General features: G+C 35.7%; 1 protein-coding gene across 3 annotated transcripts in view; it reads right to left on the bottom strand.

Annotated features, from left to right (window-relative positions):
- Gycalpha99B (guanylate cyclase 1 soluble subunit alpha 2) overlaps positions 1 to 14195 on the bottom strand; it is a 29141-nt gene extending 14946 nt beyond the window's left edge. For 2 of the 3 annotated variants that reach the window (XM_018506572.1, XM_018506573.1), the window contains exons 1-2: positions 13157 to 14195; positions 577 to 656 (exon numbers count right to left, since the gene is read on the bottom strand). In XM_018506572.1, the coding sequence (XP_018362074.1) occupies positions 577 to 656; positions 13157 to 13399 (323 nt within the window). In that variant the 5' untranslated portion in view covers positions 13400 to 14195. The remainder of the gene's footprint in view (positions 1 to 576; positions 657 to 13156) is intronic. The other variant, XM_018506574.1, reaches the window with a different exon arrangement.
- Between the last annotated feature and the right edge of the window lie 1926 nt (positions 14196 to 16121).

The following is a 16121-nucleotide window of genomic DNA, read 5'->3' as shown; positions in this document are numbered from 1 at the left end:
TTTACATTAATTAGTACATTAAATAAATAGAAAAATTTATATTAATAAGATATTAATAAATAGGACTACTTTTACTCGTATATCAGTATACATTCTCTCTCTCTCTCTCTCTCTCTCTCTCTCTCTCTCTCTCTTTCTCTCTCTCTTTCCTCTGTTTAATTAAATTTTAATTAAATGAATTATATGCAATGTAACCTTCTTTGATTTTAAACTACAAATGTTACTGTACTAAATTAAATTATTTCTAATTATATTACATAGCATACAGATTTTCTTACTTAATATATTTGTAATCATTAGATTTTTCTTTGACAATTTCATACAAAATATAATAAATATTATATTACATTTTATATTTTGTACAATTAACAATGTTACGTAGAGGTACGACTGTTTATTAGTATATGCAAAAAAGTTTTCGAGTTTAATAAATTAAATAACCAACAATGTGAAAAAGTTAATTTATAATATTAAAAATAGTTTCATAACAATGTTTCATTCAATTCCTTTTACTTTTCCACAGACTATCTGCATAACACGCATAATAGAGAAAATATTTTTAATGAATGTACTTACAAAGACGATGTTGTCGACGTTGGAAGAGGTACTTCATGTTTATTTAATAGAGCTTCTAGCGCCATAGCTACCACTTCATTCTACAATAAAAATTAAGATTTCAAAAATAATTTTAAAAAGGCAAAATTAATTGTTGAATTGAAATAAATTATTTCTCGTTGCACTGTTTTATGTCAATATATGTCCAATTAAATTTTATCTAAAATTAATAAAATATCTGAAATAATTAATATTTTTGAAATATAGATCCTTGACAAATATAATGAAATTCTATAAATTGTGAAAATAATATTCAAAATTTTGTTTAAAGAGATGTGATAAAAACTAATTTTAAACTCTCTTGTTTATTATAAAGTCCAAACTATTTAGAACATATTACACTTAACAATATTTCACTGCAATATGTTCTACGCGTGAACACATGCTGCAAAATGTTTATTCATGCAAAATACATAATTCAGTGCTGTATACTGTGGTAGTAATTTCGAACTTTTATCGAATAACTTCGGTGGAGTCTGTACAAAGATCTTTCTTCATAAAACGCATTTGAAAGATTAATATTCTCATGCACACAGATCATGCATCAATGTAGCAAGACTAAATTATATGAAGTTCGATTTAACGACGTACACGAGTGCGTGTGATTCGACAATCGTTGTGTAGCAATAATCCGATAGTTATTATGCGATGCCTATTTTCATTGTAAATTACAGCCTGCGTTTTACACCGAAAATTATGGCACCATTTGGAACGCTCGTATGGGCAATTCTTCTCAAGAGAATAGTGTTTGGGGCACTCATATGGGACATTACTTCAACCACATGACCTTTATTGCATAACGTCGTTAGAGGCAAAGTTTGTTAAGTTATTCTCTAACTTAGCTCTCGCACGGATTCACTAAGTTACGATTAATATCATGTTAAATGGCAATTAATAGTGGCTAACTAGATGTATTCTAACAACTATTACACCTAGGAATTCTGCGGAATAGGAGAATTATAGACTGTGGCTCCTATAAGGCTGTTTCAACACTTGACAAAGTTATATTACATATTGAATACTGAAAGCTTTCATTAATTCCGTAATGTAATACTTTAGTATACAATATAACGCATGATAAATTGCATAAGATGAGATACGATCTCAACACAATATTCTTCGAGCTGTTAATTTACTTATTATAATTATAATTACATGCATTACATTTTTTAATTGCGTAACAAAATTCTTTTAGAAAATATCAGCAGAGATTGATAAATTACTGAAAACTTTTGTATCTCTGGAAAACTGAGAAATTCACGTATCAACATATTATTTCTCTGTATTTATAAATGATACTATGAAACTTGATGTTGGTAAAAAGAAAGGGCGAGGTCTCTTTCATTTGAATATTCTGTTTCACGTATTCATTCGATACATAACAATTTGTCAAAATGACATCCGACAAATGGCATTATCCACTAACATTGACAGATGATATCTATTTATATTGGCACATTGCGAGAAATGGCATTTAAAGTAATCAATAACTTACGCAAGTAACATCAATTTTGTTCAACAATTTTATTGGATATATTTGCTAATTTACAAAATTAAATATATGAAATATGCGTAACAGTATAAAATTGTCAAACTGAATAAAGCGACATTATTAATGCAAATTGCTTATGACCCAAGATTATCATAACAAAAAAGTTTTGATATAATCTATTATAGCGTACAATTTTAATATAACCTATTACAGCATACAGTTAAGTCTTAAATGTTAGTTTAGCGGAACATGAATTATGTATAATACCAGCGCTCATTAATAATTGATTATAATCTACACTAGGAATTAAATCAGGGATGATCCTGCGGAAAACCAGGATATAACAAGCTAATCTTCTTTGCGTATTAACATTTCTTGTTGTGCGTATACGTCATGAGAATTATAATAATATGAATTAAATATACTAATACACAAAGAACAGGAGATTAGGATTACGTTTTAGATGTTAACATATAGCGAACTATGTATTGTGGCACCGTCGATTCCAGGCTCATTGTTTCCAGCCACGATAAATTCACCGCATCTTAATTTTCAACTCGTCTCTGATGATAATATAATACAAACGAACTGTTATAATGAAATTGTGTACAAAAAGGAGGAAAATAGGTAAAGCGGTCTAATTAGTACTTCGCGTATAAGTAGTTAAATTACTTTCCAACTTTCCAGAGACAGTTGCCCTCTTAACAGAGAAAATATAAAATTTTATGGGTTATTACCCCGTGCGATTAGACTAAGACTAAGTGAAAGAATATATAATAGGACATTTTAATTCGATTATAAATTGATTGACCTGTTTATACCGAGGAGCATAAGAGAGTGCTTTCAAAAATGTTTCTTCCTTCGAAAGCTTTTACGGAAACTATAAAAACATTTCGTAAATATATTTTTTATAGAAGACAAAAGAGAAAAATACAATAGAAATTTGGCAATGCAAAATGTTGTTCAACCAACACCTCAATAGACACATTCCAATTGGAGCCAAAATCGATAGGAAGTCGCTCTAGAATGTGGAAGGTCATTCAAACTGTTTGTGGGAGGACAGTCATGCGAATTGACGTGTTTGTCAGTTCATGCAGTCGTAGGAAATATTAGGTTGATTTATTATTAAAAATGATTGCATCGCCAAATAATTTTGGACCATTTCTATTTAAAATTCACAATCAGTTGTATTAATTATTTTTGCAAAATAATTAATGATTTTTAATATTTTATATAACTACTTTTCCGTATGAAAGATTTTTATCGTATTATATTATTTTACACTTTGTTACACCAAAAAATTGTATACTTGAAAGATGTATTTAATATTTCCTCTTAACAAATATAAGAATATTTTCTCTTAAATTAATAATATATTCTTGATTTGTGAATGCGATCATCGCTACACGCGCGCTTCACACGGTTTTTGATAATGTCCCCCTTAAAATCATGCAACCTTTGTCTGATATATAAATATTTTTCTCTAAAATGTATTGTTTAAAAGATATTTGAGATCATCATTTAAAATAGGACATTCTGTATGTTCTTATATTAAGAATATGATAATTTAGATGATTTCCTTCTTAAATTAAGAGGAGCGGTTTGGTGCTTATTTTTAAAGGAAAACGTACTATTCATGAATAGGATATTCTTAAGTTGAGAATACAATTTTTTCGGTGTATAATCTGATCACAAAAAGAAAAGAAATAAAAAATACATAGTTTTAGTAATGACATCTCAGAACAATTATATTATAATTGTATCCAGTGCTGAAAGAACTGCAGTATCATTACTGGATGTTCTCAGTTAATATTTTTATAGCACAGAAAGTCGGCCATCTATTATACTACGCCAGCTTCGAGAAATCAAAGTAAGTGCTTTGCAAGAGGTACTTAAGTGACTTAATACGTAGAGATCCCTTTTTATTTTTGCATTTCAAGTACTTACAGCGCGATAGCAGCCGCAACGAGATTCTCACGCGAGATTCTATCTCTCTAGCGCTAGTACAACCAATATTTCTATTTTGTCGAGCACTTTCGCATGCTGGAAATATTCATAAAGATTTGTCATATGAAAGAGAAAGGAAATGAATAATAGGGAACAAATCACTGACGGAGAAGTATGTAAAAGCGTATGTATCCGCGCGATGAAACAATACAAAGCCTTGAATTAATGTATAATTAATTTTATTTCTCATAAACGATTGTCTAATATTTTTGCCGCGGGAAATATTGTGAATCGCAATATTCATTGCTTCATAAAGGTATAAAATGATGCTTTATACACTTGTTCACTTTTGACAAGGCGATATAAATTACGATGCCATGCACATATGTTTGTCATAACTATACGCACACAAGCTTCACAATTCTTCGGTAAAACTTCTGTACATGTATATATACATACATATATATATATATACTATATATATATATGTCTCGAGCGGAAATATTTCTTCGCATTTAGAAACTTCACAAATTTACACTTTGAGCAACTTCTGGCAAAATCACATTGATGTTGAAGCTGCGGACATTTTGTTGGGGGCATGGTTGCACTTTCGTCACGATGCGTATCGACACAATTCCACAAGTAGGAGGAAAACTTGATTTCCATCAATTTAACTAAGTAACGAAGTTTCTGTCGCGTCCATCCAATTCATCGAGTGAAATGGATCCCCGTGTAGAACCGGTTGCCCGTCACCATAAAGCTTGTTTCTACCGACGTGTCATTCACGGTAACAATGATTAGTCGCGAGCATTCTCTGAAATTCACGATACGAATGCAACGCGTTTTTATACAATTTCATTTTTGCGTATTCATGCGGTGGGATATTGCACGGGTTAAAGCAGAGTATACCAACCGAGAAGAGCAATCCACCATATTGCCCTACTGTAATCTACGAAATGTTAAACCGTGTAATAGATACGGACCGTCTGTTGAATGGCATAGTTTAATTACTTTTGGCGGGGCACACCGAATGTTCGTGCTACTGCAGATTGCTCGAGTAACCTAGTTGTATTTACCGTTAGCTAAGCTCATTTGTGTATTATTATAGAGAAATAATCTTAATGTTATATCTCAACATTCTTGTCGGTCATAATTCCAATTATTTAAAAAAATGTATTATATCTCTATGTATGTATACTAAGTATGATATTCTTCTTCCTTTTCTGTTCTAAAAATAAGCGCAGGATACCTTATATTTGTTATATCATTAAACATTTTTCTTTGCGAAAGATAGTCTCTTGTTGTGAGGAACCCCAGCTTCTCATAAAGCACTCTAGTTTGTTACTACAAAGCGCAAAGGGACGCTATACTCGAGAAAATAGAATGACGAGAAAAAGGATTAATCTCGTGCACGTCCCTGACGTAAAACGTATCTAACGTTTCTTTAATGAAGATCCGACAGCTTGGTAAAAACGTATGCCACATGGTTAAACTAAGATACACTGAAAATCTTTTCATTTTGTGGAAATGACCGCGTAGTCTTATGAAGCTCGTGGTTTTAAACTCGACCGATGAGCGATATTTTTAGCAGTCGTTTTTATCAAGAAAGGAATTCTTGAACACAATGTGCTGAACTTTTGCACATTTGAGAGTCGAAGGAAATACTGCAGACAGTGCAGACAATGCAGAGAATACACGCATTTGTGAAATAATGAACAAAATTTTATTCTCTACAACATGCCAACAAATTGCTGAAGAGGAACAATTGCATCAAAAGGATACATCTCTAGATGAAGGCTGGTAAACAAAATTACGATTGTTTGTTATAACGCTTTACGAGGTACTGCGTCATTGTAATACCACGAGATGCGACGTCGAATTATATTTTGCTTATCCATTCCATCTTCTTCTGGCCAACTTTGAGAGATGTTACAAGATTACGGTATTTCTCTGTTGCTTCTTGGCGCGTGTTTTCCTCACGTCAAGCAAAATATCATATGCAACCCTCCAGAGATATGAAACCGTAATATCTGACTTTTGTACATGGTACGTGTGCGTATCGAGTTAAACAGATACAACTTACATAACGAACTTCTGAATTTAGTGAAACACTCACTAATACAAGAATAATCACAATAAGATAAGTACAAAAGATATTAGTCATAAAGGACTTGTATTGTAGTAATGAATAGCAGTCTTTGAATGGAGCGAAAAGAGGAATCCTTTTCTTTGGAGATGCCTGAGGAATGATTTGTGTGTATTAATATTGTTAAATACGTATGTATATAGATATATATTACTGTACTAACATTAAATGTTCTATGAACTGTTTCCATTCCATGAAGCGTGCCCCAGCAAATAGAACTGAATGGCAAATTCTATAAAAATAATACGATAGATTTACTGTTTGCCTGTTGGGATTTTCCGTATGAGGCAGACATTGCAACGATTTGATAAAAGTTGAATCTCTCCCTAGCGTAGCGCTTCAGTATTTATGTTCCGATAAAGATAAACACATGTGAGCCCGGCATATAAATTACTTCAAAAATTCATCCGATGTACAATAATGTTTACGTTTGTGCTTTTTAATGGAGAAAATACAAACATATTTATTTCGTATGTGCAAAGCTTTGGCAAACTAGAAAATACAAAATTTTTAGTTAAGCCTGAACTTAACAAATATGTTTATGAGATAGAGAGAGAGAGAGAGAGAGAGAGAGAGAGAGAATGAGGTTTTATTAAATTTTCTAGAAGAAAAACATATTTCTGTATAATTTTCAAGGTGCCACTGGAAATTTTATTTGATTTTACATTTCCACTTACGTTCATTTAAAATTATTCAAGAGAGAAAGAGATATACGAAAGAGTATCTACGACCATTTATCGATCTGGCATATTTCTCGCCGTAATGGCCCCGAAAGCATCCAGAGCTAGTCCCTGGAAGAACTGCGCTTCTCAGAAGCATTCGTTCACGTACGAGGAGCGTCGTGCAATGAGGATCATCTATCACACGAGTGGCCCGTCGTAAAAACGTATGGAGGGTAACACGCGTGTTATGCAAATCTATCAAATCGATCGCGGCATTTCCATAACATTGCGATAGCGTGGTAGACGGTAGCGTGGTGTACGGCGGAACTGCATTTACGACCCTTACGATTACCCGACGATGTTGGAAGTGCCGTCAGAAACGACGGGATGTATCGATCGCTCTTGAAGAGCGAATTTTGTATTGCAACGAACATGATTAAGTTCTGGTAAGCTGCAATTCATTTAGGAAATGTTCTCGTCATGAGTTACGTTTACAAACTTATATTATATCAAATATATATTACAAAAATATATTGTATTATATCAAATGTAGGGAAGAATAAAGGAATTACAAACATAGGGTAAACATAAATGATATTATTTCAGAGTATTAGAGTAGTGATAATTTCTCATTTCTTGTATCCAATAATAATCCGATAAATGTTCGTTGCCACACTGTAACACAAGTAGAAGGCTATTTAAGATAAATATTACACGTTTTCTCGATATTTTTTATGTAAGCGAAAATGTAAAGTAATTGCTATTACCTGAGAAAAAAGTTAAAGCCGCACTGTTAAATCTATAGTGTCAAATTTAACTTAATGAGAGTCGTCATTGCTGCCACTCAATCATATCGTTATTTTATACCAAAAGATAATTAAATTTGACACTATATCGTGTTAATTTGATACTATATCGTGTCACTTTGACACTATATCGTGTCAATTTGACACGATATAATGTCAAATTTAATTATTATTTTAATAAAAAATAACTATATACTTAGTAGGAGCAGTGGCGACTCACATTAGATTAAATTTGATACTATAGATTTAACAGGGCGACAATCATTTATGAATTATGGAACCTTTATTCAAAGATTTGGCTTTAAAACGCAATAATTAATATTCATATATTATTAAAACAATATGATAAATACAAATTATAATTTTAAATAAGAAACGAAACCCTTCCATCCCTGCGTAAACAGCGAGTAATTCCGAATGTCAAGAGCCTTGTTTTTTGTTTAAAATTATAATTAATATTGATAATTATATAAATGTTAACTATTATAGTTTAAAACTAAATAACTAAAGTAATTTTTTTAAATGAAAATTTCTGCAACTGATAAATGATAGGTTTTATTCAACTTTTCCTTTAGGTGCTCGCACAATTTCCTTACTCTCCTCTATATTAGTATCTAGTCATACTTCCGAATATCAGACACTAATTTCTCATAAATGGATCATATTATATTTCGTAATTCATAATAATACCCGTGCTTTGCAGTAATATACTTGCGCCACGTTACCCCGAATAATCTTCTGGAGATCGAAGCTTAAGTCACTGATTGAAAAAATGTACATTATCTATATGTATGTAATCTCTATTAAGTAATACCCGATAATTCCTACTAATGCCTCAAGCTTGCACGTGTAATTAAAATTTCCCAGCGCTTTATCCCAGTCCTTTTCCACGTGCATGCTAAATTTCAACTTGGTACATGCGACAGGTAATGGTACACGTATGGACTTTCCTCTGTGCTTAAAGTTCCAAAGTGCTATGATACAACGTCAGTTATCGTAGCAATTACATTCATGCTCCCGTGAATTTATACGCAATATTTATGTCGGATGAACAACGGCTATTCGCAGGAAAGAGAAGGAAGTTCAATATGGAAGTGAAATATTAATTTATCACGCATCAGTTACGAGCGATATGATTCGACGTAGAAATATAGTGTTAAAAATATCCGCCCGCATCCGGCATCCGAGTGAAATTTAATAAAACGCAGGACATCGAATCCGAATATATCTATTTCTCTCGTCATTTCCCGGGACGACGCGACGTTTATTAAATCGTAATTAATGTCTGCATCGATGATATTACGTTATTATTTTAGTAAATTTCCCGCGTGAGGTAAAACGCCGTTCAATCCACGCCCGGTATCAACTCCCGATCTCTCGATTAACGCAAGCCGCATGATACCTACATCATAGTGCTTCTAACGCCGAACTGACGATCGAGGTACACCATTATTGGGTCAAGCACGATAAGTGAGTTACGTGCTACTGAAGTTTCTCGTGGACTGCAAACGGGCATTTCTCACGACACAGCTGGCATTTAAGAAGCCACCGTTAGAAATGGCTCGTTTAATACCGCTGCTCACGGGATTAGGCGGGATAATCTATTTAATGCTCGTTTACGAGGAGCTCTTTTAGATGCACAAAGGAATTTCTCGACATTTCAATGCACAAATTTCAATGCTCCGGCAAGCGGGGAAATAGTGATTGTACCGTACTTCTCCGGCGAAGTACCTCTTTTTCGTTGATTTCTTCATTGAACGGCACCGCATTTTTGCTCGTCTTATGCTCTTCTACGGCGTTGGAAAAAAGAAAAAAGAATAATTGGCCGTGCGGATAGTCGAAAGACAACTGCAGAAACAATACCTTGATATCCCGCTCGTTAGATTAATTGCATTTGGAATTTGCAATCCGCCTTTTTCACCATCGCGCTGCGTTGCGCGCAGGTATTGTGCTCGTAAAATCCAATTCCGATTTTACAGCACCTTTTCCCTCTGTACACACACACACACACACGCACACACGCACACACACACATATGCATAGATATACGTAGTTATTCGATACACCTACTTTTTTACGCGCTGTGTTAATTCCCCTCATATCGACATAATGGTTTGTATATACGATATATATGGATTTTATTTTTTAATGTTCGCGTCATGCCGAGCTGGTGAGAAGCTACCATAAAATATCGGCTCTTCGATGAAGAACCGCTCGCAATGACATCCATTATACCAGAAATATCTTGGAACGTCCTTGGAAAGATCTCTCTTTTCATTAAGAAAGATTAAAACGGAAGCTTGTAGAAAGACGTCGCATACTGCACTAGGCTGCGTTTTACTGGACTAATAACTCCTGACCCCTACTCCGGATCTGTGGCATTTGTCCGCTTTAGAATATGTTTTCCATGGCACAATTAGCGATTCGTAACATTTGCCCTTCGTGGTCATTTATTCATGCGCTTTAGTAAATAACCGTTTGCTATATCAAGCAGTGTTTGAGATGAACGAAGGAATATTCGGCTGTGTGTACACGTTGCAAAGCAATCTCGTGTTCTCTACCCTCCTAGACTAATTGCTCTTGACCCTTTTAGCTCGAAGCCGCGCGCCGAATACTCGTTTCTACGTCATCTCGAAATACGTGGCCTGTCGATTTTTTGCAAAAAAAAATCTATGAACAACGTACAATTCCAAGAACTTACAATTACGACGCAAACAAGAACGTTAGATTTCCTCGACAATGAAATTATAGTTTTTAAGCGAACGTATTTTTGTGACCGCGCCATCTTCGTATCACAAAATTTCAGCCTCATTTAGGAATGAATTCTGTACGCGTTATTGATTTTCGGTGGTACCAGAATATCGCACAATTGCAAACGTTGAAATTGAAACTCCAACCGTAACTGCATTACAGCGAATTGGCAATCGGATTTTCAAATTGCAATTATAATTTTCAAATAGCCATATTTAATGGGCTACGGTGTTACTCTGTTACGTCGAGCTCAAAGAGAAGGATTTAATAGAATAACTGAACTATACCCACAGATACGGAGACGTGCCGCCATGCGCTGCATTGAAGACGAAAGTTTCAGTCATTGGAAATTTTCCGACGCACTTGTCAATTAGAAAGCGATATTAGAGACGTTGTTTTATATATAGCATCACGTGAATTAAACGGAACTCACGCTTCACGATCCATTGTCTCGCTTGAACTTCCACAAAAGTTCAATCAATAATGAAAACCTCTGATTTCTTCCTTCGAATTTCCATCTCAGTAATATTTATCCAGGCGGTGCTAACCCAATATACGACGTTCCCAGAATTTCATGTATTCTAAACCTAGCACAAGATTTTCTCCAATTATATTTTATATAAGAGATACCAATCGCAGAAAGGAAGATGGTAAAAAAGTACTTCTCACGAGACTTTTATTGCGTTCATTTTAGCTCTCTTGCACTTGAAAAAAAGTCTGGTTATACTAATTGGAATTTTAGTTAAAAATGGAGAAATCAAATTTTTCTGATTGAACCTATTCTAGTTGAAATAATTGAATTCTGATTAAAATCTTCTGATTTGTTCATTTTCATCCAGAAATTTTTTCTAGTACGATTTTATCTATTTAAAACAAGAAAAGTAATTAAACATATTTATTCAATAGTAGAATTTAGAAAAACGGAGAATCCGTTTTTTTTTTCACGAAAAGGAGCCGTTTCTAGGAAATTATAATATAACGATGTAGTCAACAAGTATTGTTTGAAACACGTTCGATTTCATCCATTAATATGAGCTTCGCGTCACGTTCCGTGCCTATTCTTGCGAGAAACTATTCATTTCCACTTCACTCGTTGTATATCGAATGCTGATAGTGGGTCGTGTATACGGCTCAACACCTCTCGGATTTGCACACGCCGTTATCACCCTAAGTGCCACGTTCTCATCTTCCTTAATCTGCTATTAACTCCCTGAAATATCAATGACATTTGCTAACTAGATACGATCATGCGAAGGGAATCGATCCAACGTAATTGAATAGTGGAAAAACTCGTCAAATTGCTGCAATTTGATAATCAGAAGTGGCCGATACTATCTTGATGATAATACTTGTACGACCTAACCCGCCGGATATATATGTCCTTTAAGAAGTATCGGAAAAGTATAATTTTATCTCTTCGTAAAGAGAAAATATTTACCAACTGATATCGATTTGTTTTGTGTAAAAAGTTGTTATTTATGACTATCTAAGACGACTTTAACGAAAGCACTAAGGCTCTGTATCTGTAATAAACATCAATAATATGTTTCATATCTTCTCAAGTTGCTTATTGCGTAATTTATCATGTAAGCTCTAAAGCTATGAGAAAAGGAACGTGAAAGCATGATCAAAGAAGTACATATTAGTGGTAGAGACAAGACTTTCCGTGCCAAAGTTTAATGCAAAAAGCTTTAGTAAGAAGCTCTATACCTTCGCAAGACAAGGTTTGAAAACATTGGCCGTTCGCGTGAGTCGCTAACGTGGTTTGCTTCCGCGCGGAGGAGGAACTTGGAAACTCCCGCTTTCTCTAACAGCGACGGCAGGAAACTTTTCGTTGGGATTTATTACATATTTCTGACCCAGTTCTCAATGAAAAACTGTTCCGATTCCCATGGTGATCTCTGGTAGCCGCGAGCGCATTTATCGTATGGAAAGTTTGATAGCGGTTTCTATACAACTGGAAGAGAATGTGGGAGTTTGTGCAGTCTATTATGAATAATAATTAAACAAAAACGCATGTTATTACCAATGTATGTAGCCCGGTAGCAGGGCAACGAAATTAATTTTACTGCGGACTATTAAACAATGCGGAATATTAAAGTAAATTATTTATGACCCATATAATTTATTTCGCGTTCTTTAGAACGCAGCCAATTAAATTTTAAGACGAACGTCAATTTATCTGTGCCGATATTTAGGTCGATATAAATTCGACGCGCAGATTATTGCACATTAAAACGACCCCAATTTGGCGTTTCATTTATCATAATCGTTACCGTCTTTTGAAAATGGAACTCAGTACTTCAAATCCGCGGTATACCGGTTTTAAAGCTGACAAGGGTAGAGAAAGAAATTCACAAACAAAGGCGAGTATATATAGACGACAAAGTAGAATAAAACCTCGGGCGAATGGAACCAATTGCGTGTTACCGCCTCCACTAATCCGACTTTGAACTCATCGAGAGAAAAGCCGTACAAGAGCCGGCTGATCCTTCGCGCGTTAAAATTATTTCTTACGCGGTATTTCTCCAGGTCTCCACTTTCATCTAAAAGCTTGAAACAAGGCATGCAACATCTATTCGTACCTTTTACTACCACGTCAATAAAGAAGATATTAAGATGCTAAAGAAGTGCATGCTGAACAGTGGTAAAGCACGCTGCGATGAGAGGCGAGGTAAGGATAGTGTATGCGACAATAGCGAAAGCTGAAGGAATAAAATCATCGTTTATTTAATACCGAAGGGTTAGTCAAGAGGGTCACCGCGGCTCTTAGGTGCTTCAGATTAAGTGTCTGTGTGTTCTCAAGGTCGTCACCATCTTCTCCTAAAAGCGACGACGTTATTTGAACCGATGATTGTCGCAGGACATCAATGTCTCGTTCATCTTGTCTGATTCTCGCGAGCCTGCGATGGTCCCCTTCCCTGCTGCTATCATCTCTGTGGGTTAGTTTGAAGCGTCTGCTAGAGAATGGACATGCCATCTTGCAAATTGGTCGCTCTATTGTAGTCCAAGGGATGATCACCCACAGATTACCAACGTGAGATGTGAACACGCGGTGTTAATTGATGAGGGACATGCCGCGCGCTCGTCGTATTTATCGACGATCAGCTGGTGGCTGCTTGAAGCTCTGTGTCCCTCCGTGTACCCTCTCACTGCACTCTCCAGTAAATTTTCTATAAACCTGACAGTTTTTTACGAGACCGTTCGAGACTTAAATGTCATATCGATGTTCTAAGCGGCGCGCGAACACGTGAGACCGATCGAAAAAGTCGTAATTAACATCGCCTTCGTCGTTGTCTTTCCGATCGTCGCCGTATCGGCGTTACTGATACCGATATCGATGATAACTGTCGAGGAGCCTGTCATCCTCGATCGCCTGATCATTTACCGCACGTTGTGGAGGGAAGCCACTCGTCGCAACGCGCTACTGGAGCACGTTTATCCGGCGTTGTCTACGGCCAGCGTCGGGCCGGATGCGATGCACGCGGTTGCATATTAACTAGCGTCGCCTTTTAAAATTTGCTTCGCCAAAATTTAGATCGTTTTCTCTTCACCGTGATTTTGCAGAGCCTTTTTCACTATGTGGTCTCTTACCCTTTGTTTGCGATCCCGCTTCCTAGGGACGTCGAAAAAGCGACCCAGTTGCGCGAGATTGACAACCGTAATTCGCGCGCGGATTTACCCTGTCAGGGACGCGGTGGTTCGTCATTCAACGGGTACACGGATACACGGTGAACGACGTGACGGCTACGTACGTTGCCGTGCCAGAGCGCGTAGCGCCATACTGCTCGCGGATTGACCGAGGCGCAACGAGCAACGCTCCGAGGCGGTGGAGAGGAGAGGAGAGCGACGAGGAAGGCACCCGAGCGAGGGTGAGTCGACGGCGTTAGGGGTGCGCGGAGGGTGGAGGCGCCACGATGGAGGGCACCGGAGACGCCTGCGCGTGTTTTCCAGCCTCCCTCTCAAACTATCACGCTTTCTGTCCTCTCTGCTCGCAGGTCATAGAAAAGAAAACCTACATACCTGCCTGACCTGCTTGCCTCGCTTCCTCTGCTTGTTTACCTACCTCACCTGGTTGGCCTGCCTTGTAGTTATCTGCTGATTTGCATGTATATTTGCCTGGGAATTTCAAGAAATTTAACATACATCTCATTATTCGTTATTAACTTGTGTAATTTGGCCGCAATAGCGGCATATGTAGCTGACAGATGAAAACCGAGCAGTAAGCATCCTCGCGTTTATTTCAGGAATTTATTGAACATCAAACACATTTGTAATTAGATTAATAGGACATGTATTACACGCGCGAAGTGCAAATTGTAATTTGCAAATTTATTAAAATATATCAAAGCGACGGATAAATTTAACGATAATCTAATTTAGTAAAATATTAGCGATTATATCTAATTCAGTTAAATATTGAAAAGAAGAATCCGTGTTATAAAAAAAGTATAATTATTATGGAAAAACTGTTCGTTGAAAATAGATGCATGTCAATTTTATATAATTTAATATTTAAATTATCTTATATATTGCATCTCAGAATTTTATAATTCTTATTTCTTTCATAATAAAGATCGTGATGTCATTACCTTATATCTCTTGAGATAACCCGTTAAATTGACATTATGTATTCACGTCAGGCAACGTTTACTGCAAAAGTTCCAGTGACATTATGGTATAATTACAATAAGTTTACAATAGATAATTATTGTATATCTAGATATACACAAAAAACTTAAGGCATAGCTTTTATGTTATAGTTACTATATTATCAAAATATTTTCTTACAGATTTTCTGCAATCGATCGAATCGCGAACAAGTTTTTTGAAAATTTTTATTAATATTTTCTTAAACACACGTCTATTACAACAATGATTGCATTCTGCCAAAGAAACAGAACAAAAACTAACTCATCTTGATTATCGCAATAATTTATACAACACCTAAATAGTAGACACACGATCTGGATGTCAGAAAGTGATACACTACGAAATTAAAGCGGCTAACATCTTCCAAGTTAATAGCACATCTTTCTTTCGGAATAGGAAGAGATATTTGAAGTAGATCCTGTTACTTTTATATACTTCTATACTATACTGTTATTCCGCGCTGTTTTATATTACTATGGACCAATTCTTCTCTGTGAACCAATTGTTTTTACTTCTCTAACGTAGCCGCTTAAATGTTATATCCTTCGAAATGGTTCAATGAGTCCGAACTGATAACACCGATAATATATTACTTTTAACATAATTGTTTAAACACCATATTAAAGCGATTTGATAACATCGATAACCGATAATTATTTATGTAATTTTATTTTATCCTCTCTGAAATGTCCCCTCAATTATGTACTTCATGATAAAATGCTAAAACGGGATTGCACGATGTCAATGAAAACAAGCGAAGAGTATATAAAAACATTGGAATAGATGAGTTTGGTAACAAAATTTCTGCACTTTTCTACCTCATATCTATACCACAAGCGATCGACAGGGTAGGGTGTTCATCTCGATGTTCGACAATTTAGAGCGATCGATGTGTACCATTATCACGAGGAACATTGCTTCGTGCCGCAGTTGAATGTCAGTGGTCTATCTAAGAGGAAGTCGGTTGGCCCGGTCATTGCTCAAGAGATTCCCGATGAAAACGCGCCGTAAATTACGATCACTCTAGGGATCTGTGTAAATACCGGCTG

Source organism: Trachymyrmex cornetzi, unplaced genomic scaffold (assembly GCF_001594075.2).
Source record: "Trachymyrmex cornetzi isolate Tcor2-1 unplaced genomic scaffold, Tcor1.1 scaffold227, whole genome shotgun sequence".
In the NCBI taxonomy this organism is placed as follows: Eukaryota; Metazoa; Arthropoda; class Insecta; order Hymenoptera; family Formicidae; genus Trachymyrmex; species Trachymyrmex cornetzi.
The sequence above is the reverse complement of the archived record's forward strand: the minus strand, read 5'-3'. Positions and strand labels throughout refer to the sequence as shown.